The sequence below is a fragment of the Mobula birostris genome, chromosome 13, assembly GCF_030028105.1.
Source record: "Mobula birostris isolate sMobBir1 chromosome 13, sMobBir1.hap1, whole genome shotgun sequence".
Taxonomy (NCBI): domain Eukaryota; kingdom Metazoa; phylum Chordata; class Chondrichthyes; order Myliobatiformes; family Myliobatidae; genus Mobula; species Mobula birostris.
The window spans coordinates 18698831-18721324 of record NC_092382.1 but is presented as its reverse complement, the minus strand read 5'-3'; the positions used below and the strand labels follow the sequence as shown (position 1 = coordinate 18721324).

The window sequence follows — 22494 nt, the reverse complement described above, 5'->3', positions numbered from 1 at the left end:
ACCATCAAACTTTGCTGGTACGTTGGTTTTCCTGGCACTCTTCAGTTTCATTCTGAATATTGCAATATTGCAGCTAATGGTCTGAGATTGTCGTAGGACAGAGGGACCGAGGAGTCTAAGTGCACAGTTCGCTCAAGGCGGTGACACGGGGTGGTGAAGAGATGTTTACCACGCCGTCCTTCAACAGTTAGGGTGCTGAGTGCAGGAGTTAGGACATTATTTAATTTATTTTGTTTATTGAGATACAGTGAGACACGCTGCTCATTTAGTCCCCCAATTTGATCCTAGTCTTGTTACAGGGCAATTTACAATGACCAACTAACCATTAAGACGGTTGGGGGTTGGGGTAGCCGGATCACCTGGAGGAAACCCATGCGATCACGGCGAGAACCTGCAAACTCTGATTGGCAGCGGCGGGAATTGCAACTGGGTCGTTCGAACTGTAACGACTTGTGTTACCACTATGGGGCCGTTGTATAATTCATTGGTGAGACTGTGTTTGCAGTATGAAGTATAGTTCTAGCCGCTATATGTTTGAAAAGGCTTGGTTAAAGTGGAAAGAGTACAGAGAAGACTTGCGAGTGTGCTGTCCCAGTCCTCAGTGCTGGAGGGAGGATGGCCACTCTATGACTTTACTCCCTGGAATGTAGGAGACTGAGCAGCGACCTCACAAAGTGTTTTAAATTTGAAGGGCAGAGTAACTGACTCACTGTGTTTTATTTGTGTAATTCAGATCATCGCCAGCAGGTGGTGCTTTCTTCCACCCGGACGGCAGACAAGCAGCCGACAATCAACCAACGTCAGTCAGAGTCAGAATGTACACAGGTATATTCACTGGACTCTTTCTCATTAAAACTCTGTCATCATGGTACACGCGTAGTCAAATGATCAATAGTTCAGAGGAATAAACGTAGGCGCTAAATGGGCGCAGAAAAACTGTCATCATTGATCCTGCTGGTAAAGCGACCTTGAGCACTGGAACAATTCACCAGGCCCAGCGTGGGGAATCACTCTGTGCAAATCTTCACCTGAGTGAAGGGGAAGGAGCTCCTGAAAATACAGTCGGTGTGGGTGAAACTCAGAGAGGAATACAACAGCGGGCAATGTAACAGTCCAGGCAGCAGACAGCCGGTGAGAGAAACAGATGTTTCTTTAGGAAGGGCAATGCTGAATTCTTCCCGGATTTTCAGGTTGTTGCTCAAAGGAGATGAGGGAAGTTTCCCGGTGTCTGTTTTCTGTTGTCGAGTTAAAGAATGTTATATTGTGGGAGAACAGGCTGGGTGCGGGGGGCAATGAACAGGAGAAATTTTAAACAGGGAATCTGGGAGAGACTACCGAGGCAATGAATGTCCTTGGTGAATAAGGTTAAAGTAAATCAAGAGGGTAAGTAGAGAGGGCAACGCACGCAATGATGGAGGAGCTCACAGGTCAGGCAGCACCTATAGAGGGAAATGAACAATGGACGTTCTGGGTTGAGGAATCTTCAGCGGAGACTTTGTACATTGAGTTCAGTGTTGTCTTGGACACATAAAATAGAGAAGGACTGGAGGAGCATTCTTCTGGGCGAAGGTCTGTGACCAGTAGTCTCCGCAAGGATCACTGGCTCGCTATGCGTCATATGTGATGTAAGTAACTTATTACTCAAAATAATTCTATATATAGAAACACATAGGCGGACTGATTCGTTGATTTACAGACTCGGCGGAGTTGTGTAAATTGGGACTGTTGTCAAAATGTTCAGCATCCAATTAGAAATATGAACGGAGAGACACCAAGTACAGATAGTTCGGGCAAATGCGAGGATTTGAACCTTGGGAGGTCAAGTTCCCGAACGAAGTGTGCAGTGAATGCTGGGGCGATTAGGAAGGCTGATGTATGGACCGGTCTTGTGATGGATGTGCATAGCTTCCTGAAAGTGACAACATAACTGGCAGCGTGCTAAGGACGGGTTGAGGTGTGAGTATGTATTTTTTAAAGTTGTTCTGTAACTGGATAAACTTTGGTTAAGAGACAGTCTCGGTAATGTGCACAAATATGGTAGCCATATCATGAGAATAATGTGGAGGGTCTGGCGAGGGTGCAGACGAGTTTCATCACGATTACAGAATATAATCAGTTACCCAGATTACAGGATATTGGCTGCCAGGAGAGGTCGAACAAACCTGGATTGCTTTTTTGGAGTGTCGGAGTCTGAGGCCTTATCTCAGAGAATTTCATAAATTTACGAGAGGCACAGCACACTTCGATAGTCTGTGACTCAGTGCAAATATCAAGCACTGGAGTGAATAGGTTTAAGGTGAGGGGGTAAAGTTTAAAGGAGATTTAGGACGCATGTTTTCCACAGAGAGTGATCGGTGTCTGGAATGAGCTGCCGAGGGAGGGACTGGAAACAGATACTCAGCAGCATCTGAGAGGCGTTTGAACTCATGAGTAGGCCGGGAACGGAGGGATATTGACCATGTTCCTGAAGATGGGATTGGTTTAAATTGGCATCGTGTCCGCATACACATGGTACACTCTACTATTTTATGCTCTGTGACTGACTACAGATCTGAACTCCGCAATCTCCGCCTTCCTGTCAAATTGTGAGGATCACCAACTGTTCCTGTTGACGAGATTCTACATGGAGCGACTGGAGCAGGCGATTGAGGAGGGTGTGGAGGGAGTCGGCTTCATGTTAATGGCCGAGGATCACTTCACCGGGCGAGACTATCACGTAAGTGGGAGGGATATAGACTAACTGTAGATTCTACTGAATCAATCACGGACCGACAGAACGGGCGCAACGGCACCTCTGGGATATTAAAATCCTGCAATGCTTGTGGTGAGCATCAGGAAAAGAATTTTGGTTTTCAGAAACACTGAACCTTCATTTACCAATATAAGCCTCTGTCCAATTTTCTGAACACATTCACTTTTAGACAGGTTAGGATACAGACAATGATTGAGAGCTGATTTTAGTGCTGTGATACTTGACGGACATTGCAAGTAGACAGAGAACCACTTTACACCATTCAGTCTGACATCACATCATGTTCCCAATGCTCGACCTTAATGGCCATTCACCAGAATCTTTTCATTACCCGCGGGCTTCCCACAAATCTAATATATACTGATTTATTTCTCAGATCATTCTCGAGTCAACCTTCAACCCCATCGTCAATTGAACAGGCAGTGCTGAATATCGTCTCTCTTTTCAACAACTGACGCTCTTGCTTTCGATCAATATCCCAACATGCCTTATGGTTCAGTTACCTTCTGTTTCTTGTCACTGTTCCATTTGGAGTCTCTAATTGCTACAGCATATACTGTTAACACTGGGAACTGCAAAATAATACGATTGAAAATAGTCCAAGAACTGCAGCTAACACGGAATTACCAAGAAACTCCTTTCTAATGGTCCTCGTGTTACTGGGGCGCATTCACCTATAGCTTCGTATATATAATTATCTGGATAGACAGGGTATGATTAGGGACAGTCAACATGGATTTGTGCGTGGAAGGTCATGTTTGACAAATCTTACTGAATTTTTTGAAGAGGTTGCTAGGAAAGTTGATGGGGTAAAGCGGTGGATATTGTCTATATGGACTTCAGTTAGGCCTTTGACAAAGTTCCACACGGAAGGTTAGTTAGGAAGGTTCAATCGGCAGGTATTAATATCTAAGTAGTAAAATAGATTCAGCAGTGGCTAGATGGGAGATGCCAGAGAGCAGTGGTGGATAGCTATTTGTCAGATTGGAGGCCGGTGTCCAGTGGTGTGCCTCAGGGACCTGTACTAGGCCCAATGTTGTTTGTCATATATATTAATGATCTGGATGATGGGGTGGTAAATTGGATCAGTAAGTATGCAGATGATACTAAGATTGGTGGAGCAGTAGATAATGAAGTAGGTTTTCAAAGCTTGCAGAGAGATTTGGGCCAGTTAGAAGATTGGGCTGAAAGCTGGCAGATGGAGTTTAATGCTGATAAATGTGAGGTGCTACATTTTGGTAGGACTAATCAAAATAGGACATACATGGTAAATGATAGGGCATTGAAGAATGCAGTAGAACAGAGGGATCTATGAATAATGGTGCATAGTTTCCTGAAGTTGGAATCTCATGTTGATAGGGTGGTGAAGAAAACTTTTGGTATGCTGGCCTTTGTAAATCAGAGCATTGAGTATAGGAGTCGGGATGTAATGTTGAAATTGTACAAGGCATTGGTAAGGCCAAATTTGGAGTATTGTGTACAGTTCTGGTCACCGAATTATCTCAACAAAATTGAAAGAGTACTAGAATGTTGCCTGGGTTTCATCTCCTAGGTTACAGAGAAAGGTTGAACAAGTTGGGTCTTTATTCTTTGGAGTGTAGAAGGTTGAGGGGGGACGTGATAGAGGTATTTAAAATTATGAGGGCGATAGATAGAGTTGACGTGGATAGGCTTTTTTTCCATTGAGAGTGGAGGAGAGTCAAACAAGAGGACATGAGTTGAGAGTTAAAGGGCAAAAGTTTAGGAGTAACAGGAGGGGGAACTTCTTTACTCAGAGAGTGGTAGCTGTGTGGAACGAGCTTCCAGCAGAAGTGGTTGTCATTTAAAGTTAAATTGGATAGCTATTCGGAGAGGAAAAGAATGGAGGATAATGGACTGAGTGCAGGTCGGTGGGACTAGGTGAGAGTAAGAGTTCGGCACGGACTAGAAGGTACGAGATGACCTGTTTCCTTGCTGTAATTGTTATATGGTTATATGCTTACCAGACTGAATTTTAGTGAAGAGCCACACGTTATTCCTATCCCTAACATTCCACATGAGACAGCTTGTCATAGTTTGACTTAGCCATAGTCATCGAACTCTACAGTACAACAACAGGCTCTTCGGCCCATCAAGTCCACACTGACCTATTATATGTCAAGTCGCATTGATCTGCACACCGACTAGATACATCCATACCCCTCTCATTCATGTACTTATCCAACTTGTTTTTAAATGTTCAAATCGAATGCAAATATACCACTTCCGACGGCAGCTCGTTCCGGACTCTCACCAGCTTCAGAGGAAGAAGTTCTCCCTCAAATTTTCTTTCATCTTTCCTCCTTGATCCATGACCTCTAATTCCGGTCTCACCCAACCTCAGTAACAGATGCCTGTTTGCATCTACTTTATCTGTACAATTTATAAACTTTTTTCCCTCTATCACATCTCTTCTGGTTCTCCTACACTCTATGACAGTCCTAACCTATTCAAACTTTCCCTATATCTCAGGCCCTCAAGTCCTGACAAAACCTTGTATTGTTTTTCTGCACTCGTTCAATCACATTGATATCGTTCCGAGAGGTAGGTGCTCCCATTGCTCCCAATTAGTCCCTGCAAGATCAAATTTGACATAGTATTCCAACTTCTGTCTTCAATACTTTGATTTATGAAATCCCATATTCTAAAGTTTTTAGCAGGACATCTACCTTTGACAAAACTTTTAAGAAATTTTGGATCGGTATTCCCTGATACCTTGTTTTTACCGCACCGCTCAATGCCCAACCAGTCAATGTCTTAATGTTATCGTGGCTTGGCCTCAAATAGTGCACACTTCACACTTGTCTTCATTAAATTCTATCTGCCGAACTCCATTCCACTTCTTTCCAGCTGTTCCAGGTCCCGCTGCAAGCTCTGATAAACTTCCTCGCCCTTAATACGTTGATGTCATCCACAGATTTGCTGACTCTGTGTACCACATTGTCATCCAGAGCATTTATATACAGTATATGACATACAACACCAGGTCCAGTACAGATCCCTGAAGCACACCACTGGTCTAAGACCGCCAGTAAGTCAAGCAAATTTCTACACGAATCCAATATCTAAACTAACTTACTACCATGTCATGAATGCCAAGCAATTTAATCTTATTGACCAGGCTGCCATGAAGGACCTTGTCAAAGGCCTCGCTGAAGTCCATGTATACAACATACACTCACTTGCCTTCATTACTCGTTTGGTAACGTCATCGAGAAACCATAAGACTGGTTAGACAGGATATACCAGGTACAAATCAGTGTTGACTATCCCTAATGAATCCTTGTCCATCCAAATACTCATATCCAGTCCTTCAGAATACCTGCCAATAACTTTACCATCACTAGTGTTAGGCTCATCAACCTGTAATTCCCTGGCTTTTTCTTACAGCCTTTTCAAACACCAGAACAACATTATCTACCCTCCAATACTTCCACATCTGACGTTCTAAATATCTTTACTGGAGCACCTGCAATCTCTGCACTCACCTCAGACAATTACGAAGGAAAACCTTGGGGATTTACCCCCCCTAATCTGACTCAAGACAGAAACCACCTCCTCCTCTGTAATCTGTATAGAGTCCATGATCTCACTGCTGTTTTGCCTCACTCTAAAGACGCTGGTATGTCTCCTGAGTAAATATAATTGCAAAAAATCAATTTTAAATCTCCCCCACCTACTTCGGCTTCATGCACAAATGCCCACTCTGAACTTCAAGAGGACCAATTTAGTCCGTTGGTATATTTTTGTTCCAAATATATTTCATGAAGGATTTGGGGATCTGTTTTCCCTTGTCTGCTAGAGCAAACTCATGCCGTACTTTCACCCTCTTGATTTCCTACTTTAGTAACTCTTGCATTTCTTGTACTCATCAAGTACCTCATTTGATCCTTCGAGCCTATACTTGTGATGTGCTCAGGGCCTTGATAGCTCTAAAAAAACAATGTTCTCTAAACGAAGGTACCCCTGCCTTTTATTCTGTCAGGAACTTTCAAACTCTGTACTTGTGGTCATTTATGCATTTGAACTCTGTACTCTCAAAATATCAGTTTTGGAGGGTTCACACTTACCAAGCACATCTGTACCAGAAGACAACCAGTCCCAATCCACTTTCATCAGATCCTTTCTGGTACCATTAAAATTGGCCTTTCTCCAAATTAGAATCTTAACCCGAGGACCAGACCTATCCTTTTCCATAATGATATTTAAACTAATGGCATTATGATCACCAGATCCAAAGTGTTCTCCTGCACACACCTCTGCCGCTTGCCCTGTCTTGTTCCCTAATAGTAATTCCAGAATGCGCTCTCTCCAGTTGTGACCTGAGTATATTGATTACAGAAACTTCCCTGGACACGTTTGACCTGCACTATCCCATCCAGCCCTTTAACCCAGTGAGTCAGTCAATAAATGGAAAGTCAATTGTCTACCATCAGAATCTTATGTTTCTTGTTTCTGTGATCTCCCTGCACGTTTGTTCTTCTAAACCCCATTGATTATTGGGTGCTCTATAATATAATCCAACTAACATGGTCATCCCTTTCTTATTCCGTAGTTTCACCTATGTAGTCTCATTGGACCAGCTGTCCAGTTTGTCCTGTCTGAGCAATGCAGTGACATTTTCTCTGACTAGTTATGCCACTCGTCCCTCTGTAATCCCTCCCACTCTATCGAATCGTGTCTAATGCAACGGAACACTGGAATGCTGAGCTGTTAATCCTGCGCCTCCTCCAACCAAATCACAACAATGGTTACAATGCTGTAATTCAATGTGCTGATCCTCATGCTAGGCTGATCTGTCTTTCTTACAGTACTCCTTGCATTGAAATAATACGTATTTTGGGAAAAACGATTCTCATCCTTTAGTTTCCCGACTTTGTATGTTGGCTTAACAACATCTTTCCCACACAACCACTCCACCATCCATGCTGGTTCCTCACCCCCTGCAACTCAAATTTAACACCTCCCCCTCCCCATGCAGCGCTAACAACTCTTCCCACAGGGGTATCAGTCCGCCTCCAGTTCGGGTGTAAAACGATCACGGGTGTCCAGGCCACAACTTCCTTGGAAGAGAGCCCAAACATCCAAACATCTGAAGCCCTCGGTCATGCACCATCTCATCAGCCAGACGTTAAACTGTATTATCGTCCTATTTCAGTCCTCCCCAGCATGGGGCACGGGTAGCAATCTTAAGAACACAACCCTGGAGTTCCTGCACTTCAGTTTAGCATCTAACTCCATGAACTCACTTTGCAGGACCTCATCACACTTACTACTCTTGTCATTGGTACCAACGTGGACCATGACCTCTGGCTGCTCACACTGCCCTTAAGAAAGTTTCAGACTCGAACCGAGATATCCCTGACACACCATCCAGAAATATTGTTCTCGTCAACAGAATCTCCAGTCTGTTTTCCTAACCGCGGAATTCCCCCTGTTAGTTCAGCTCACGCTTCTCACTCGTTCTGAGTCACAAAACCAAACTCGGTATCAGAGGCTTAATGACCGTGGCTTTCCTCTGCTAGGTCATACCCCGAAACAGAAATCTGTATACCTGTTACAGAGGAGTTTCCTGCAGTGGCTGCCTCTCAGTTACCTGTGTCCTGCGCCTTAGGTATAGCTCCATCCCTGTATAGCCTGTCAGTCAACCTCTCATCCTCTTGAATGATCCTGGGTTCAACCAGCTCCAGTTCCAATTCCTGATCACAGTCTGTAAGAAGCTGCAGCTGGATGCAATTCCTGAAGGTGTAGTTATCTGGGACACTGGCGGTCTCCCTGCCTTGCTACACGCAGTATGAAGAGCATTCCACTATCCTGCCTGGTATTCTCACTGTTCTAACCGTGAAAAGGAAGGGAAAATACTATCCAAAATCTACCTAAAGCCTCCACCTCGCCTCACTGAACCTTCTCTGACACAAAGCCTCAACTCCCCACTCTATCCCTGGCTCACTCACACTGTGTCTACTCCACTTAAAACTTGCCAAGCGGATGTTTCCCGACAATCTGTGGCGTTGAGAAGGACATGACTGACCCCGCTCACTTCTTTTAAATTCTTTCCCCCACTATGAACACTTCAATGGCTGTTAGTGATTTGCGGCGAGCAGAATGCACTGGGTCAGTCCATGTTCAGGGTAGATTTGTACCCATCCCTCCGCTCCTCAATATATTCCCCATTGTTCATTACAGAGCGTGACTGAGCTGGCGGAGAAGGGAAACCGAGCGGGCGCTTCCAAACTCCTCCTGGACCTAGTGATGGAGAAGGGCTCCGGGGCCCGGAGGGTGATGTGGGAATCCTTTGTGAAACTACACCACCATTTACCGAAGCTGAGCAGAATATTGAATGAAATATGGGAACGTGGTACGGTGAACAATACACTGTGTGTTACAGATGTAAATGCTGATGAATTTACAGTATTACACAGACCAGACTTCATGCAGGTTAATCTGTTGAACAGGTGACAGCCAGTTCGCCTACATGGACACTGAGCGGGGTGTATCTGAAGTGCCGGTGCATCTGAAGGGTAAGAGATGGAACGGAAATCTCAAAGTCTTTATTTCACTCTGACAGTCTGAATACCTGTATTTAGAGGCCGGTTTAGAGACTGCCAGAGTCGGGAAGACAGGTTTTTGTTGCTGTGGCTGAAGGACAGAAAGCGATTTTCATTTGTCAAACACCCGACACCTTCCGGGTCTCAGGCTGTGCACCCAGAGGCCTCTACGAGTTTGATAAACAGACATTCCAGTCAGTCAGAGATGAAACCACGGCGTTCTCCTTTCTGTAGGGCCGAATATCCTGGGATCTGACAAAACTGAAGGCAAACCATTCCCATTGGAACATCCAACTTCAACAAGGGAAATCTCATACCTCCGATCCAAAGCGGAGCCGAGAGTTGTTGTTATTCCTCCAAAGCCCACAAGACGTAGCAGCAGAATTAGGCCATTCAGCCCATCAGTCTGCTCCGCCATTCCATCATGGCTAATCCCAGATCCCAGTCAGCCCCATACACCTGCCCTCTCGCCATATCCTTTGATGCCCTGACCGATCAGGAACTTCTGCCTTAAATATACCCATGGACTCGGCCTCCACTGCAGTCTGTGACAGAGCATTCCACAGATTCAGTACTCTCTAGCTAAAACGAAATCCTCCTTACCTGTTTTAAAGCATCGCCCCTCAATTTTGAGGCTGTGCCCTCTAGTTCTGGATATCCACCCTGTCTGGTCCTTTCAACATTTGGTAGGTTTCAAACACATTCCCTCGTATTCCTCAAAATTCCAGTGAGTATAGGCCCAAAGTTGCCAAAACACACCTCATATGTTAACCCCTTCATTCCCAGAATCATCCTCTTGAATCTCCTCTGGACCCTCTCTAATGACAACACATCTTTTCAGAGGTATGGGGCACAAAACTGTTGACAATACTCCAACTGCGGCCTGAATACCGTCTTGTAAAGGCTCAGCATTTATATTAGATGCAGCATCGAACATTTACAACACTCTATTCCATCTGCCACTTTTTGCCCATTCTTCCAATTTGTCTAAGTCCTGTTGCAATCGCACTACCTACCCCTGCACCTATCTCTGTATCATCCTCAAACTTTCATTCCATCGTCTACATCATTGACAAACAATCTGAAAGCCAGTGGTCCCAATACTGATCCCTGTGGAACAGCACCAGTCACTGGCAGCCGACCAGAAAAGGCCCCTTTTATTCCCACTCGCTGCCTGTCAGTAATTCCGCGACACATGCCAGTATCTTTCCTGTGACACCATAGATTTTTATCTGGTTAAGCAGACTCATGTGCAGCACCCTATCAAATGCCTTCTGAAATTCCAAGTAAATGCCATCCACTGACTCCTTTGTCCACCCTGCTTCTGACTTCCTCGATGAATTCTAACAAAACCCACGCTAACTTACTTTGTCATTAGTCTCCAAGTACCTTGAAATCTCAACCTTAATAGGAGACTCCAACTCTTTCCCAATCACTGAGGTTTGGCTAACTGGCCTATAATTTTCTTTCTTTTGCCCTCTTCCCTTCTTAAAGAGTAGAGGTACAATTGCAATCTTCCAGTCCTCCAGGACCATGCCCGAATCAAGTGATTCTTCAAAGTTCATGACCAATGCATCCGTCAACTCTTCAGCATCCTCTCTCATGACTGTGGGATGTAGTCCATCTGGCACAGGTGACTTTGCACCTTAAGAGCTTTCAGTATGCCGAGAACTTTTTAATTTGTAATAGAATGGCACTCACTCCTACTGCCTGTCACTCGCAGACCACTTCACGCTGCTAGCGTCTTGCACAGTGAAGATATATGTAAAGTACACATTAAGTTATTCTGCCATTTGTTTGTCCACCATTACTATGTCACCAACATCATTTTCCAGTGTTCCAGTATCAACTCTCACTTCCTTCTTACTGTTTATATAACTGAAAAAAGTGTTTAGTGTTTATTATCCTGCTTTATATTATTGGCTTTTCTGCCCTCATATTTCATCTTTCCCCTTCTTATAGCTTTTTTAGTTGCCTTTTGTTGGATTTTAGAAGTTTTCTATTCATCCAACTTTCCCTCACGTTTGTTGTCTTGTATGCCCTTTCCTTGGCTTTTATGTAGTCTTTAAATTCCTTTGTCAACTATGGTGGCCTATACGTGCCACTTGAGAACTTCTGCCTCCGTAGCCCATATCTATCCTGCAACTTGTGACCTGTTCCCGGAAGCTTCAGCCATCTCAGCTCTGCCGTCATCTCCACTGGTATCCTTCTCCAATCTACCTGGGTAAGCTTCTCTCTCGTGCCTCTGTAATTCCCTTTATTCCATTGCGATACTGATACTGTAAGTTATGCTTCTCCCTCTCAAACTGCAGAATCAATTCATTCATTCATTCAAATGATGATCACTACCTCTTAAGGGTTCTTTTACATTAAGCTCCCTCATAGGATCAGGGTTATTGCACAACACCCAATCAAAGATAGCCCTTCCCTGAGTATTGCTAAGCACAAACTGCTCTAAAACGCTAACTCATCGGAATTCAGTAAAGTCCCTCTCTTGCGATCCAACTCCTGAAGTTTGTTTGATTTTCTTATTCCGCGTGCATATTGAAGTCCCCCATTACAATTGCGTCATCACATTTATTACATGCCTTTTCCAGCTCCCTTTGCAATCTCAACCCCACACCTTCGCTACTATTTGCAGGGCAATAAAGGATTCCCATAAATCTTTTTTTTTTAACCGTTGCGGATTCTTATGTCCACCCACAAAGATTCAACATTCTCTGACCCTATGCCATCACTTTTCTAAAGATGTGATTCTATCTCGAACCAACACGGCTACAATACCACCGCCTATGCCTTCCTGCCTGTCCTTTCGACAAGACGTACATCCTGTACCGTTAAGCTCCCAACTGTGGTCTCCTTTCAGCCACGACTCAGTGATGCCCGCAACATCATACCGACCAATCTCTAATTGCGCCAAGCGTTCGTCCAGCCTATTCCGAACGCTGTGCGCATTTAAATACAATGCATTCAGTCCTGCATCTGCGTCCTTTTGAATTTAGTCTATGTGGTCCAATTGAACACTTTGCTCTGTCCAGATTTGAACCCAGTCATTGGCTTGTCCTTCCTTACATTCATGTTACACCCATCGTCTACTTGTAAACCTGCTGGTTCATCCACAACTCTATCGTCCGAGTTCCAATCCCCCTGACATTTTAGCTTAAAACACTCCCAACAGCTCCAGTAAATCTGCCCGTAAGAATATTGGTCCTCATCGGATTCACGTGCAGCCCATCCCTTTTGTACAGGTCTTACCTGCCCCAGAAGTGGTCCCAATTATCCAGAAATCTGAATCACTGCCCCTGCTCCAAATCTTCAACCACAATTTCTCTGCCACCTCATTCTACTCTTATTTCCACTGTCAGGTGGCACAGGCAGCAATCCTGAGATGACTACATTTGAGGTCCTGCTTCTCAGCTTTTTACCTAACTCCCTATGTTCTGTTTTCCAGACCTCCTCCCTTTTCTCTTCCTATGTCGTCGGTACGAACGTTTGCCCCGACCTCTGGCTGCTCAACATCCTTTCTCAGGATATTGTGGACGCGTCCAGAAACATTTCGGACAAAGGCACCTGAGAGGCGAAGACCATCGGTGTTTCCATTTTCTGTCCACAGAATCGCCTCCCTGTCCCCCTGACTATAGAGTTCCCTATTACCGCTGCCATCCTCTTCAGCTTCCTGCTCTTCCGCACATCATCGGGGAATTGCCTGAGGTCATGTACCAGCTCCTCAGAGAATAAGAGACAGTAGACTAGTGCGGGGTGTGTTACATTGAGACTGGTACAGCCTGGAGAAGGAAACAGAAATAGTGTTCCTTTTCTGTGGCTCAGTACTGACAGCTTAATCCTAAAGGACTGTCAAGAACATGGGGTCCATTGTGAGAAAAGTAAAAGTCAGTAGAGCAAGTAGATGCCCCCCTCCCCCCACTGTTACCGTCTGCAGTGTTGCCCAGTTCAGCAGAAGCTGAGCAGTGAAAGCGGTGAAACCAGCCGCTCCACACAACACTCTCCTCTCCAGAATCACGTGTGCACTTGGTGCTCGCTGGAACACCGGGGAATCTGCAAACTACAAACAGAGGGGAGAGGGGAGCCTTTCACAGTGAAACTGAATCAGATCAGAAATGTTTCTGGGCCATCGTTCATTCTCAGACACTCTTAGCTCTGACCTCCCAATTTTACCCAAACAATGCCTTTAACAAGTTTTTTTATTTTTATTGAAGAAAAACTGTTGTGTGCTCCATGTTCATCAGATTGGGCATTGACAACCTATTTCTGTCCATCCAAAGATGTTCGAAGGAAACACATGGAGACTCTGCGGGCACAAACTGAAACACTGAGAGTGAACACGATCCTGATGAGGGAGAAGGTGAAGGTTTTCCAGCTGGTTGATCGATACGCTGAGCTCACGGTCATTTCTACTGTCCGAGATCGGAGACTGGTGGAACATGAGCTGCTGGCAAGAGGCAGAGACCACGAGGAGTGGAGAGAAAAACATCTCCGCGGACAGCTGGAAAAAATCCGGACTGATCAATTATTTACGAGGAGTTTTCTGCAAAAATTTAAAAGATCTGTCTTTGGAAACAAAACAGGCATGTCCGCAGCAGTGGCCGGAGTCCCGGGAATCGGGAAAACAACAATGGTGCAAAAGATTGTTTATGACTGGGCCACGGGGAAAATATACCAACAATTCCAGTTTGTCTTCAGTTTCAAATTCCGAGATTTAAACTCCATTAACTGCAGAATAAACCTGAGGGAACTGATTCTGGATCAGTATCCTTACTTTGGGAATTCCCTGAGAGAGGTCTGGAAGAACCGGGAGGGATTACTGTTTATATTCGATGGATTGGATGAATTCAAACACAACGTCGACTTTGCTGACGGTCAGAGAGATACAGAACCCAAGCACCAGTGCCCAGATCCCGAGTGGTGGTGTGAGGTGTCTGACATTGTGTACAGTTTAATCCAGGGCAAGCTGCTCCCAGGGTGTTCAGTGCTGGTGACCACTCGCCCCACTGCGTTACATTTATTGGAAAAGGCAGACATCGGTGTCCGGGCTGAAATCCTGGGATTTGTTGGTGAGGAACGGAAGGAATATTTCTTCAGGCATTTTGAAGATCAGACGGTGGCAGAAGCTGTTTTCAAACACGTGAAGGAGAACGAGATCCTGTACACCATGAGCTACAACCCCTCCTACTGCTGGATCCTCGCTCTGGCACTGGGCCCCTTCTTCACACAAAGAGTCAGGGACCCGCAGCGAGTTCCCAAGACCATCACCCAACTGTACTCCTACTATATTTACAACATCCTGAAAAACCACGGCCGTGAGATTGAGAACCCCCGTGATGTGTTACTCAGGGTTGGTCAGATGGCCTTCAGAGGAGTGTCCCAGAGGAAGATTGTGTTTACAGATGGAGATTTGATCAAGAACAATCTGCAGCCTTCCCAGTTCCTGTCCGGGTTCCTGATGGAGCTTTTGGAGAGAGAGGATTCTGCCCGGAGCGTGGTGTACACATTCCCACACCTCACCATCCAAGAGTTTGTAGCTGCAGTCGCACAATTCCTGAATCCACATCCCGGGGATATCCTGAAATTCCTCACTGAAGCCCACAACATGACAGATGGGCGATTTGGGGTATTTCTCCGTTTTGTTGCTGGTCTCTCCTCTCCAATTACAACTCGTGGCCTGGAGGAGTTTCTGGGTCCATTTCCTCATCAAACAACCTGCCGGGTGATTGACTGGGTGAAGGAGGAGGTTAAACGCCAGAGTGGAAACACAAGGAGTGAAGCTGGTAAAAGGAGCCTCCTGAACACATTGCACTACCTGTTTGAGTCTCAGAATCGTGGACTGGCTCAGGCCGCACTGGGATCTGTGGAAACACTTTCATTCAGTGGAATGACACTGACCCCGATTGACTGCGCGGTCCTGTCTCATGCCATCGGACTCTGTGATACAATAAAACAGCTCGACCTGGAGAACTGCCACATTCAGTGTGAAGGAATCCAGCGGCTGGGACCCGGGCTGCACAAGTGCCAGGAGTTGAGGTAACTTGATTTATCTTTCACTGTGAGCTGTGAAAATGTTCCATTGTGTTGCTTCAATGTTAAGGGATTTGGTTAAAACTAGCAAAATCAGATTGTGATGAATTGTGACAAATGCCCGGGGATCAGTCAGTAATTCCCCAAGGACAGGAGGGTTCTGTGGTTCCTTGTGAAGGGATGTTGGAGACTTCATCAGATCAGTGAACAACGGCCATTGGTTTAATGGTAGTAAATCACAGGAATGGCCGTGTTTCTCGCTGCCTGTGACACGTCCATTGACAATGTTCCTTCTCACTGTTACCAACACTGACTGCAGCAGGTGGGTCAGAGATTCACACCCCCTTCCCAGTGAGGGACAAGAGACCGTCAGCAGACTGTCCCAGTGAGAAGGAAATAAATACCATTGTGAGATTGTCCTCCCCTGCCCTTCCCCGTGTGTGACTATCACCATCAGTCCACCTGTGTGACTGTGCTGACTACCAGATACCCAGAACCCATGGGCGCATCTCCACTCCCGATTGTGGGCCTCAGTTCAGACACACCCCTCCCGTACAATCTGTGGAAATATCCGCCGTTTGAATCACTTTGTTCGTCAATTTGTCTGTTTGTGCTTAGACTTGGGGAGAATAAACTGGGAGATTCAGGAGTGAAAATGGTGTCTGCGGCTCTGAGGAACCTGGACTGTAAAATACAGACACTGGGGTAAGTACCAGACTGTGGGAGATTGTGTTTACAGTCACTGGGTGTCTGACACTGAACATTATTGTGATCATTAAATGTGTTACTTATAAATACTGGGGATTTGTACCATCTCCTGTCTCTCTGTGTCCCTCACCCTCACTCTCTCTCACCTACAGTCTGGACAAAGTCGGTCTCACAGATTCTGGTGCCGAGGATCTCGCCTGCGCTCTCAGTACAAACCCATCACTGACGGAGCTGAACCTGGGTTTTAATAAACTTGGAGATTCAGGAGTGAAACTGGTGTCTGCGGCTCTAAGGAACCCGGAGTGTAAAATACAGAAACTGTGGTAAGTACCAGACTGTGGGAGATTGTGTTTACAGTCACTGGATGTCTGACACTGAACATTAATGTGATCAGTAATTGTGTTACTGATAAACACTGGGGATTTGTACCGTCTCCTGTCTCTCTGTGTCCTTCACCCTCACTCTCTCTCATCTCCAGGCTGGGCGGTGTTTGTCTTAAAGACTCTGGTGCCGAGGATCTCGTCTCCGCTCTCAGTACAAACCCATCACTGACGGAACTGGACCTGGGTTTTAATAAACTGGGAGATTCAGGAGTGAAACTGGTGTCTGCGGCTCTGAGGAACCCGGAGTGTAAAATACAGAAACTGTGGTAAGTACCAGACTGTGGGAGATTGTGTTTACAGTCACTGGGTGTCTGACACTGAACATAATGTGATCAGTAATTGAGTTACTGATAAACACTGGGGATTTGTACCGTCTCCTGTCTCTCTGTGTACTTCACCCTCACTCTCTCTCATCTCCAGGCTGGACAGTGTCGGTCTCACAGATTCTGGTGCCGAGGATCTCGCCTCCGCTCTCAGTACAAACTCATCACTGACGGAGCTGGAGCTGGGATTAAATTCGCTGACAGACCGATCTGTCCCCGCTCTCCGCCGCCTCATACTGACCCTCCCGAGTCTGGAGTGGATCTGGTGAGTATTTGTGTTAATGTTCAATGTGATAAAATATCAGCGAATCCGCGGGTTTTCTGGTGATATTTGTCTGCGAGTGCTGTTGAAACATTAACCCCAGTCCCCTGTTACCGACACTGTTATATAATCTGTTTATTTCGTCTTTATTTCCCTGCTGTTTCAGGTTGGGGAACAATGAGTTCAGTGAGACCGGGGAGAAGGAACTGAGATCTCTGCAGGAACCCAGACCCGGACTGACAGTGACTGTTGGAACATCTGAATGTGTGAACATCCCCGCCCGCGGGATGGGGTCATTTTGGCCGATTCCCCGCCCTCCCCTTTAACTCCTGCCCTTACCTTTAATGGCCGCGCGCCGGCTTTAATTCCCAACGTTTCTGACGGAGCTGACTCCCGTTCAGCGCTCTGTGACTTCGGAAGCGGTCCCTCAGTGACGTATTTCCGCCTGTTGTCCAACGGCACAGCTTCCGCCGGATGTGCGTGTTCGAGACTCCCCCACGTGAGACCCCGGGGAATTACACAGACAGGAAGAGACCGGTGGCCGGGGCTCAGTCTGGGACACCGGTGTCCCGGGGTGGGATTATCCCGGGAGAGAATCCTTTTGCTCCCTTTGCTGAGGACGGTGCATTCGGCTGTCTGGCTGATATAATGATGTTAAATTGACAAATACCTCGGCAGTGACCCTGGATCTGCAGCGATCTCGGACACGACCCTAAAGTGTGATTTTGTAATCATCGGTTCCCCGATGCAGAGTGACGGTGAGAAACGGGACTGATTATTCAACCAGTCTCTCATTGTCACCGGACAGTTAACTGTGTGTGACTGTGAGTGAATCGGGAGCAGCTTATTTATTTTCGCACGTCAGCAGCTCACACATTGTTTAATTTACATTTGTCCTGATGAAATCAATAAACCGCTGTAACTTCCTGTCTTGGTGTTGGACTCGAGTCTCACTAGAGGAGAAACAGTGACCTGGGGTTCCTGCTGCCCCCCGCACCCGGTGTACTGCAAGAATGGGTCTGAGCTCCTCACACTGGTACAGCAGCCTCTCAGCTCCAAGCTCAGGGATGTCAGTAAAATAGTGTCTGGTCCCCAGGATCTCTTCACTCCCCATCCCCATCCAGGCTGACCACTGCTTCCTCATTCCCCAGATACTTACACTACCCTGACCTCCACCTCCCTGCGCACTCTCCTTGCTCTCGCAGAAAAAAAAAACGACAAAGGAGATCAGAAAATGCAAACACGGGGAAATCTGCAGATGCTGGAAATTCAAGCCACACACACAAAATGCTGGTGGAACTCAGCAGGTCCGGCAGCACCTATAGGAAAAGGTACGGTTGACGTTTCGGGCCGAGACCCTTCGTCAGGACTAACTGAATGAAGAGATTTGAGAGGGGGAGGGGGAGATTCAAAATGATTGGAGAAGACAGGAGGGGGAGGGATGGAGCTGAGAGCCGGAAAGATGTTTGTCAAAATGGATACAAGGCTGGAGAAGGGAGAGGATCGTGGGATGGGAGGCCAAGCGAGAAAGAAAGAGGGAGAGGAGAGGCAAGGAGTTATAGTGAGAGGGACAGAGGGAGAAAAAAGAGAGGGGAAACAAAAGAAAAAAACATAAAAGATTATAAATAAATAAATAAACAAGGGATGGTGTAGAAAGGGGTGGTGGGGCATTAACGGGTTTGAGAAGTCAATGTTCATGCCATCAGTTTGGAGGCTACCCACTCAGAACATAAGATGTTCTTCCAACCTGAGTATGGCTTCATCTTGACAGGAGAGGAGGCCGTGGACAGACATACAAGAATGGGAAGGGGACGTGGAATTAAAATGTGTGGCCACTGGGAGATCCTGCTTTCTCTGGCGACAGAGTGTGGGTGTTCAGCGAAACGGTTTCCCAGGCTGCGTCGGGTCTCGCCGATATATAGAAGGCCGCATCGGGAGCACCGGACGCAGTATATCACCCCAGTCGACTCACAGGTGAAATGTCGCCTCACCTGCAAGGACTGTCTGTGGCCCTGACTGTCCCATCACACACTCCCGGGGTCGGACACAAAATGAATCTCCCTCCACTCCATCCCATCACAAACTCCCGGGGTCAGACACAGAGTGAATCTCCCTCCGCACCGTCCCATCACACACTCCCGGGGTCAAACACAGAGTGAATCTGCCTCCACACCGTCCCATCACAGACTCCCGGGGTCAGACACAGAGTGAAGCTCCCTCCACACCGTCCCATCACACACCCCCGGGGTCAGACACAGAGTGAATCTCCCTCCGCACCGTCCCATCACACACTCCCGGGGTCAAACACAGAGTGAATCTGCCTCCACACCGTCCCATCACAGACTCCCGGGGTCAGACACAGAGTGAAGCTCCCTCCACACCGTCCCATCACACACCCCCGGGGTCAGACACAGAGTGAATCTCCCTCCACACCGTCCAGTCTCGCCCTCTCGGGGTCAGACACAGAGTGAATCTCCCTCCGCACCGTCCCATCACACACTCTCGGGGTCAGACAGGGAGTGAAGCTCCCTCCACACCGTCCCGTCACACACTCCCGGGGTCAGACACAGAGTGAATCTCCCTGCGCACCGTCCCATCACACACTCCCGGGGTCAGACACAGAGTGAATCTCCCTCCCCACCGTCCCATCACACACTCCCGGGGTCAGACACAGAGTGAATCTCCCCCCGCACCGTCCTGTCACACACTCCCGGGGTCAGACACAGAGTGAATCTCCCTCCCCACCGTCCCATCACACACTCCCGGGGTCAGACACAGAGTGAATCTCCCTCCGCACCGTCCCATCACACACTCCCGGGGTCAGACACAGAGTGAATCTCCCTCTTCACGTCCCATCACACACTCCCGGGGTCAGACACAGAGTGAATCTCCCTCTGCACTGTCCAATCACACACTCCCGGGGTCTGGCACAGAGTGAAGCTCCCTCTGCACTGTCCAATCTTGCCATCTCCTGCCCAGACATGGAGAAAAGGTCTCTGTAGAGTGAAATATATCAGCTAAATTCTCAAGTTGAAACGGATTAGTGAGGACACTCTCAGCTCGTAGCACAGGGACCACGGCCCCCTCCCCCCCCCCACACACACACCAGAGGAATCTCTGTAGAGAAGGTCAGAGGGGCAGGAAGAGAAGTAGTGTAACGAAGGGGTGCACGGAGTGGGCAAAGGTGTGAGGGGGCACACACGGGCAGGGGAGTACAGGTCGATATTAGAACCCCTGCAGTTAACAATCACATATGATTTCTAGGGTCCAGAAGTAGCTGAGGATGAAATCGAAGATGAGGAAAATTTTGCAAAACCGGGACCCCACCCCTTCCCGTCCTCTCCCACCATCCGCACTCCTAGGAGGACGCGGTCCCTTCCAGTCCGCTCACACGGGGCACGCTCCCAATCAAACTCCACCCTTGCCTATTCATCCCCATCGCCTGAACTCCAAATGGACCCCACCCCTTCTCATTCCTTCCCATCTTCCGCACACCCAATGGACCCAGTCCTTCCCAGTTCACTCCCAATGGGACCCACCCCTTCCCGTTCACACCCAATGGGACCCACCCCTTCCTATTCACGCCCACTATCTGCCTCCCAATGGGGCTCCTTCCAGTTCATTTTCAACGGGTCTGTGAACCTGGAAACTGGCGGGGACGCCCGAATTCCGTGTTTGACAGAACTCAGGGCGGCGTTTACGGAATTTGACATGGACGCCGATGGGTTTATTAGTTACAAGGAAAGTCGAGGGTCGTGTGGATGTTGACGACTTTGCAAAACGGACTATGTTCCTTCTCCTGGCGGAGGAGGTGGATATTATCGGACTTCAGGAACTTCTGCACACCTTCCTGAAGATGGTAGGAGGTGAGGGAGGTTTATGGTGTGAAGGGATCCAGGAGTGTCCACATTAACTGTTTGAAGAGTTACAGGAGAGTCATTTATCATTGATGGTTTGTTTTGAAGAGAGAGAGAGAGAGAGACAAAGAGTGATGGTTGGACTGTCACGGGAGCTAACTTTGGAGATAATACTGAACAGCTCGAAGGTGCTCGACAGGACATTATTGATGTTAATTCCAAGGACTTGTTGCTTGCTTACATGTCCTCACAGACAAAGGTAGGAGGGACTCTTTGAATGACAGGTGATGCTTAGCACAGGGAAATAAATAGGAGGTCAGATAATACAAACCTCAGACACATGATCGGGACACTAAATGAGCTTTGTGGTGCCCACAGAGAAAGTGGGTTTTTGGAGGACCGATCAGGCAGATCGATCCAAGTGCTCTGCCAGTGAAGATTCAAAGGCAAGACCGGTGGGGAGTTGTCTATGTATCCGACCCTGGCCTGGGTAGACAGCTCAACCACACCGAAGTACGGTCCTCTTTGTTGTTAGTTCACAGTCAGTGACTTGTGAAGGATTTCGGAGGACAGCAAGAAAATCGACGGCAACAGCTCACCTCAAGACTCAACTCTCTCTCTCTCTCTCTCTCTCTCTCTCTCTCTCTCTCTCCATCGCCATCTCCATCGCCATTCAACTAAATTCCACGAACTGAACTGAACTTTACTCAATATCGTAAGACTGTATCTTTTTACCCCTAGACCTAAAGAAGCTTGGTTTTTCACACGTATATATATTCCACACTTACTTACATCTACTTATTGCTACCCTGTTTGATTTATGTTCACTTAGTTTTCTGTATTGTGTAGTTATTAATAAATATTATTAGTTTCTAGCAATACTAGACTCCAAAGTGGTTTCTATTTCTGCTGGTACTTTATTCCTGTCATGGGGTACGTGACAAAATTGGGGCCTATGTCCGCGATATGAACAAATCGGTCGGGAGGCTGGTTTGAATTGATTGGGAAAAATCCCTTTTGATTTGGAATTTTGATTTGGTTGTGTGGAAAAACAGCAGAAATGGAAGTTTCGGGATTTCTGGAACCGCCAGACCCCGTGTCCGTGAAGAAGGCTAGAAAATATGAGTTGCGGGACCTTGCTAAAGAAGTGAATGTAAAGAGAGGTATGATGAAAGCAGAAATTCAAAGGAAAATAGCTGAATATTATGTCTCTATACAGACACTTGAAGAGGGGAAGTTAAGGAGGTTTCCTGTAGTGAATGAGGAGGTGGAGGTACACCTGGAACAGTTAAAGTTAGAGAGGTTGAAATTGTAGATGAGAGAGGCAGAGAAACAGAGAGCGTTTGAAAGGGAGGGATGGCAACAGAACGCTCAGGTGGTGAACCGTGAGGAGAAGTTTAGTGTCAGTCGGGAAGTTAGGTTAGTGCCTCCATTTGATGAAGCAGAAATTGATAGGTATTTCCTACATTTCGAGAAGGTGACCCGTAATCGGGAGTGGCCGCGGGAGCAGTGGGCGGTGTTACTACACAGTGTGGTAAAGGGAAAGGCCCAGCAAGCATATGCAGCCCTGTCTCTTGAAGACGCAAAAGATTATGATAAAGTGAAGGATG

General features: G+C 46.9%; 1 protein-coding gene across 8 annotated transcripts; it reads left to right on the top strand.

Annotated features, from left to right (window-relative positions):
• The first annotated feature begins 723 nt into the window (after positions 1-723).
• Positions 724-21556, top strand: LOC140208489 (NACHT, LRR and PYD domains-containing protein 3-like). Of its 8 annotated transcripts, none has more exons than XR_011888797.1 (11): positions 725-825; positions 2550-2716; positions 8957-9128; positions 9226-9291; positions 13602-15357; positions 15970-16056; positions 16212-16382; positions 16538-16708; positions 16863-17030; positions 17194-18358; positions 20292-21556. XR_011888797.1 is itself a non-coding variant. In XM_072277179.1 (11 exons), exons 3-11 carry the CDS (start codon positions 2624-2626, stop codon positions 17351-17353), a joined length of 2844 nt encoding a protein of 947 aa, XP_072133280.1. In that variant the 5' UTR covers positions 729-825; positions 1513-1625; positions 2550-2623; the 3' UTR covers positions 17354-18454. The 8 variants fall into 8 exon arrangements, 6 of the variants coding, with proteins under 6 accessions (XP_072133281.1, XP_072133278.1, XP_072133280.1 ...); XR_011888796.1 differs by lacking the exon at positions 20292-21556 and adding an exon at positions 18799-19596; XM_072277179.1 differs by lacking the exon at positions 20292-21556 and adding an exon at positions 1513-1625 and having other exon boundaries at positions 729-825; positions 17194-18454.
• Positions 21557-22494: the final 938 nt, after the last annotated feature.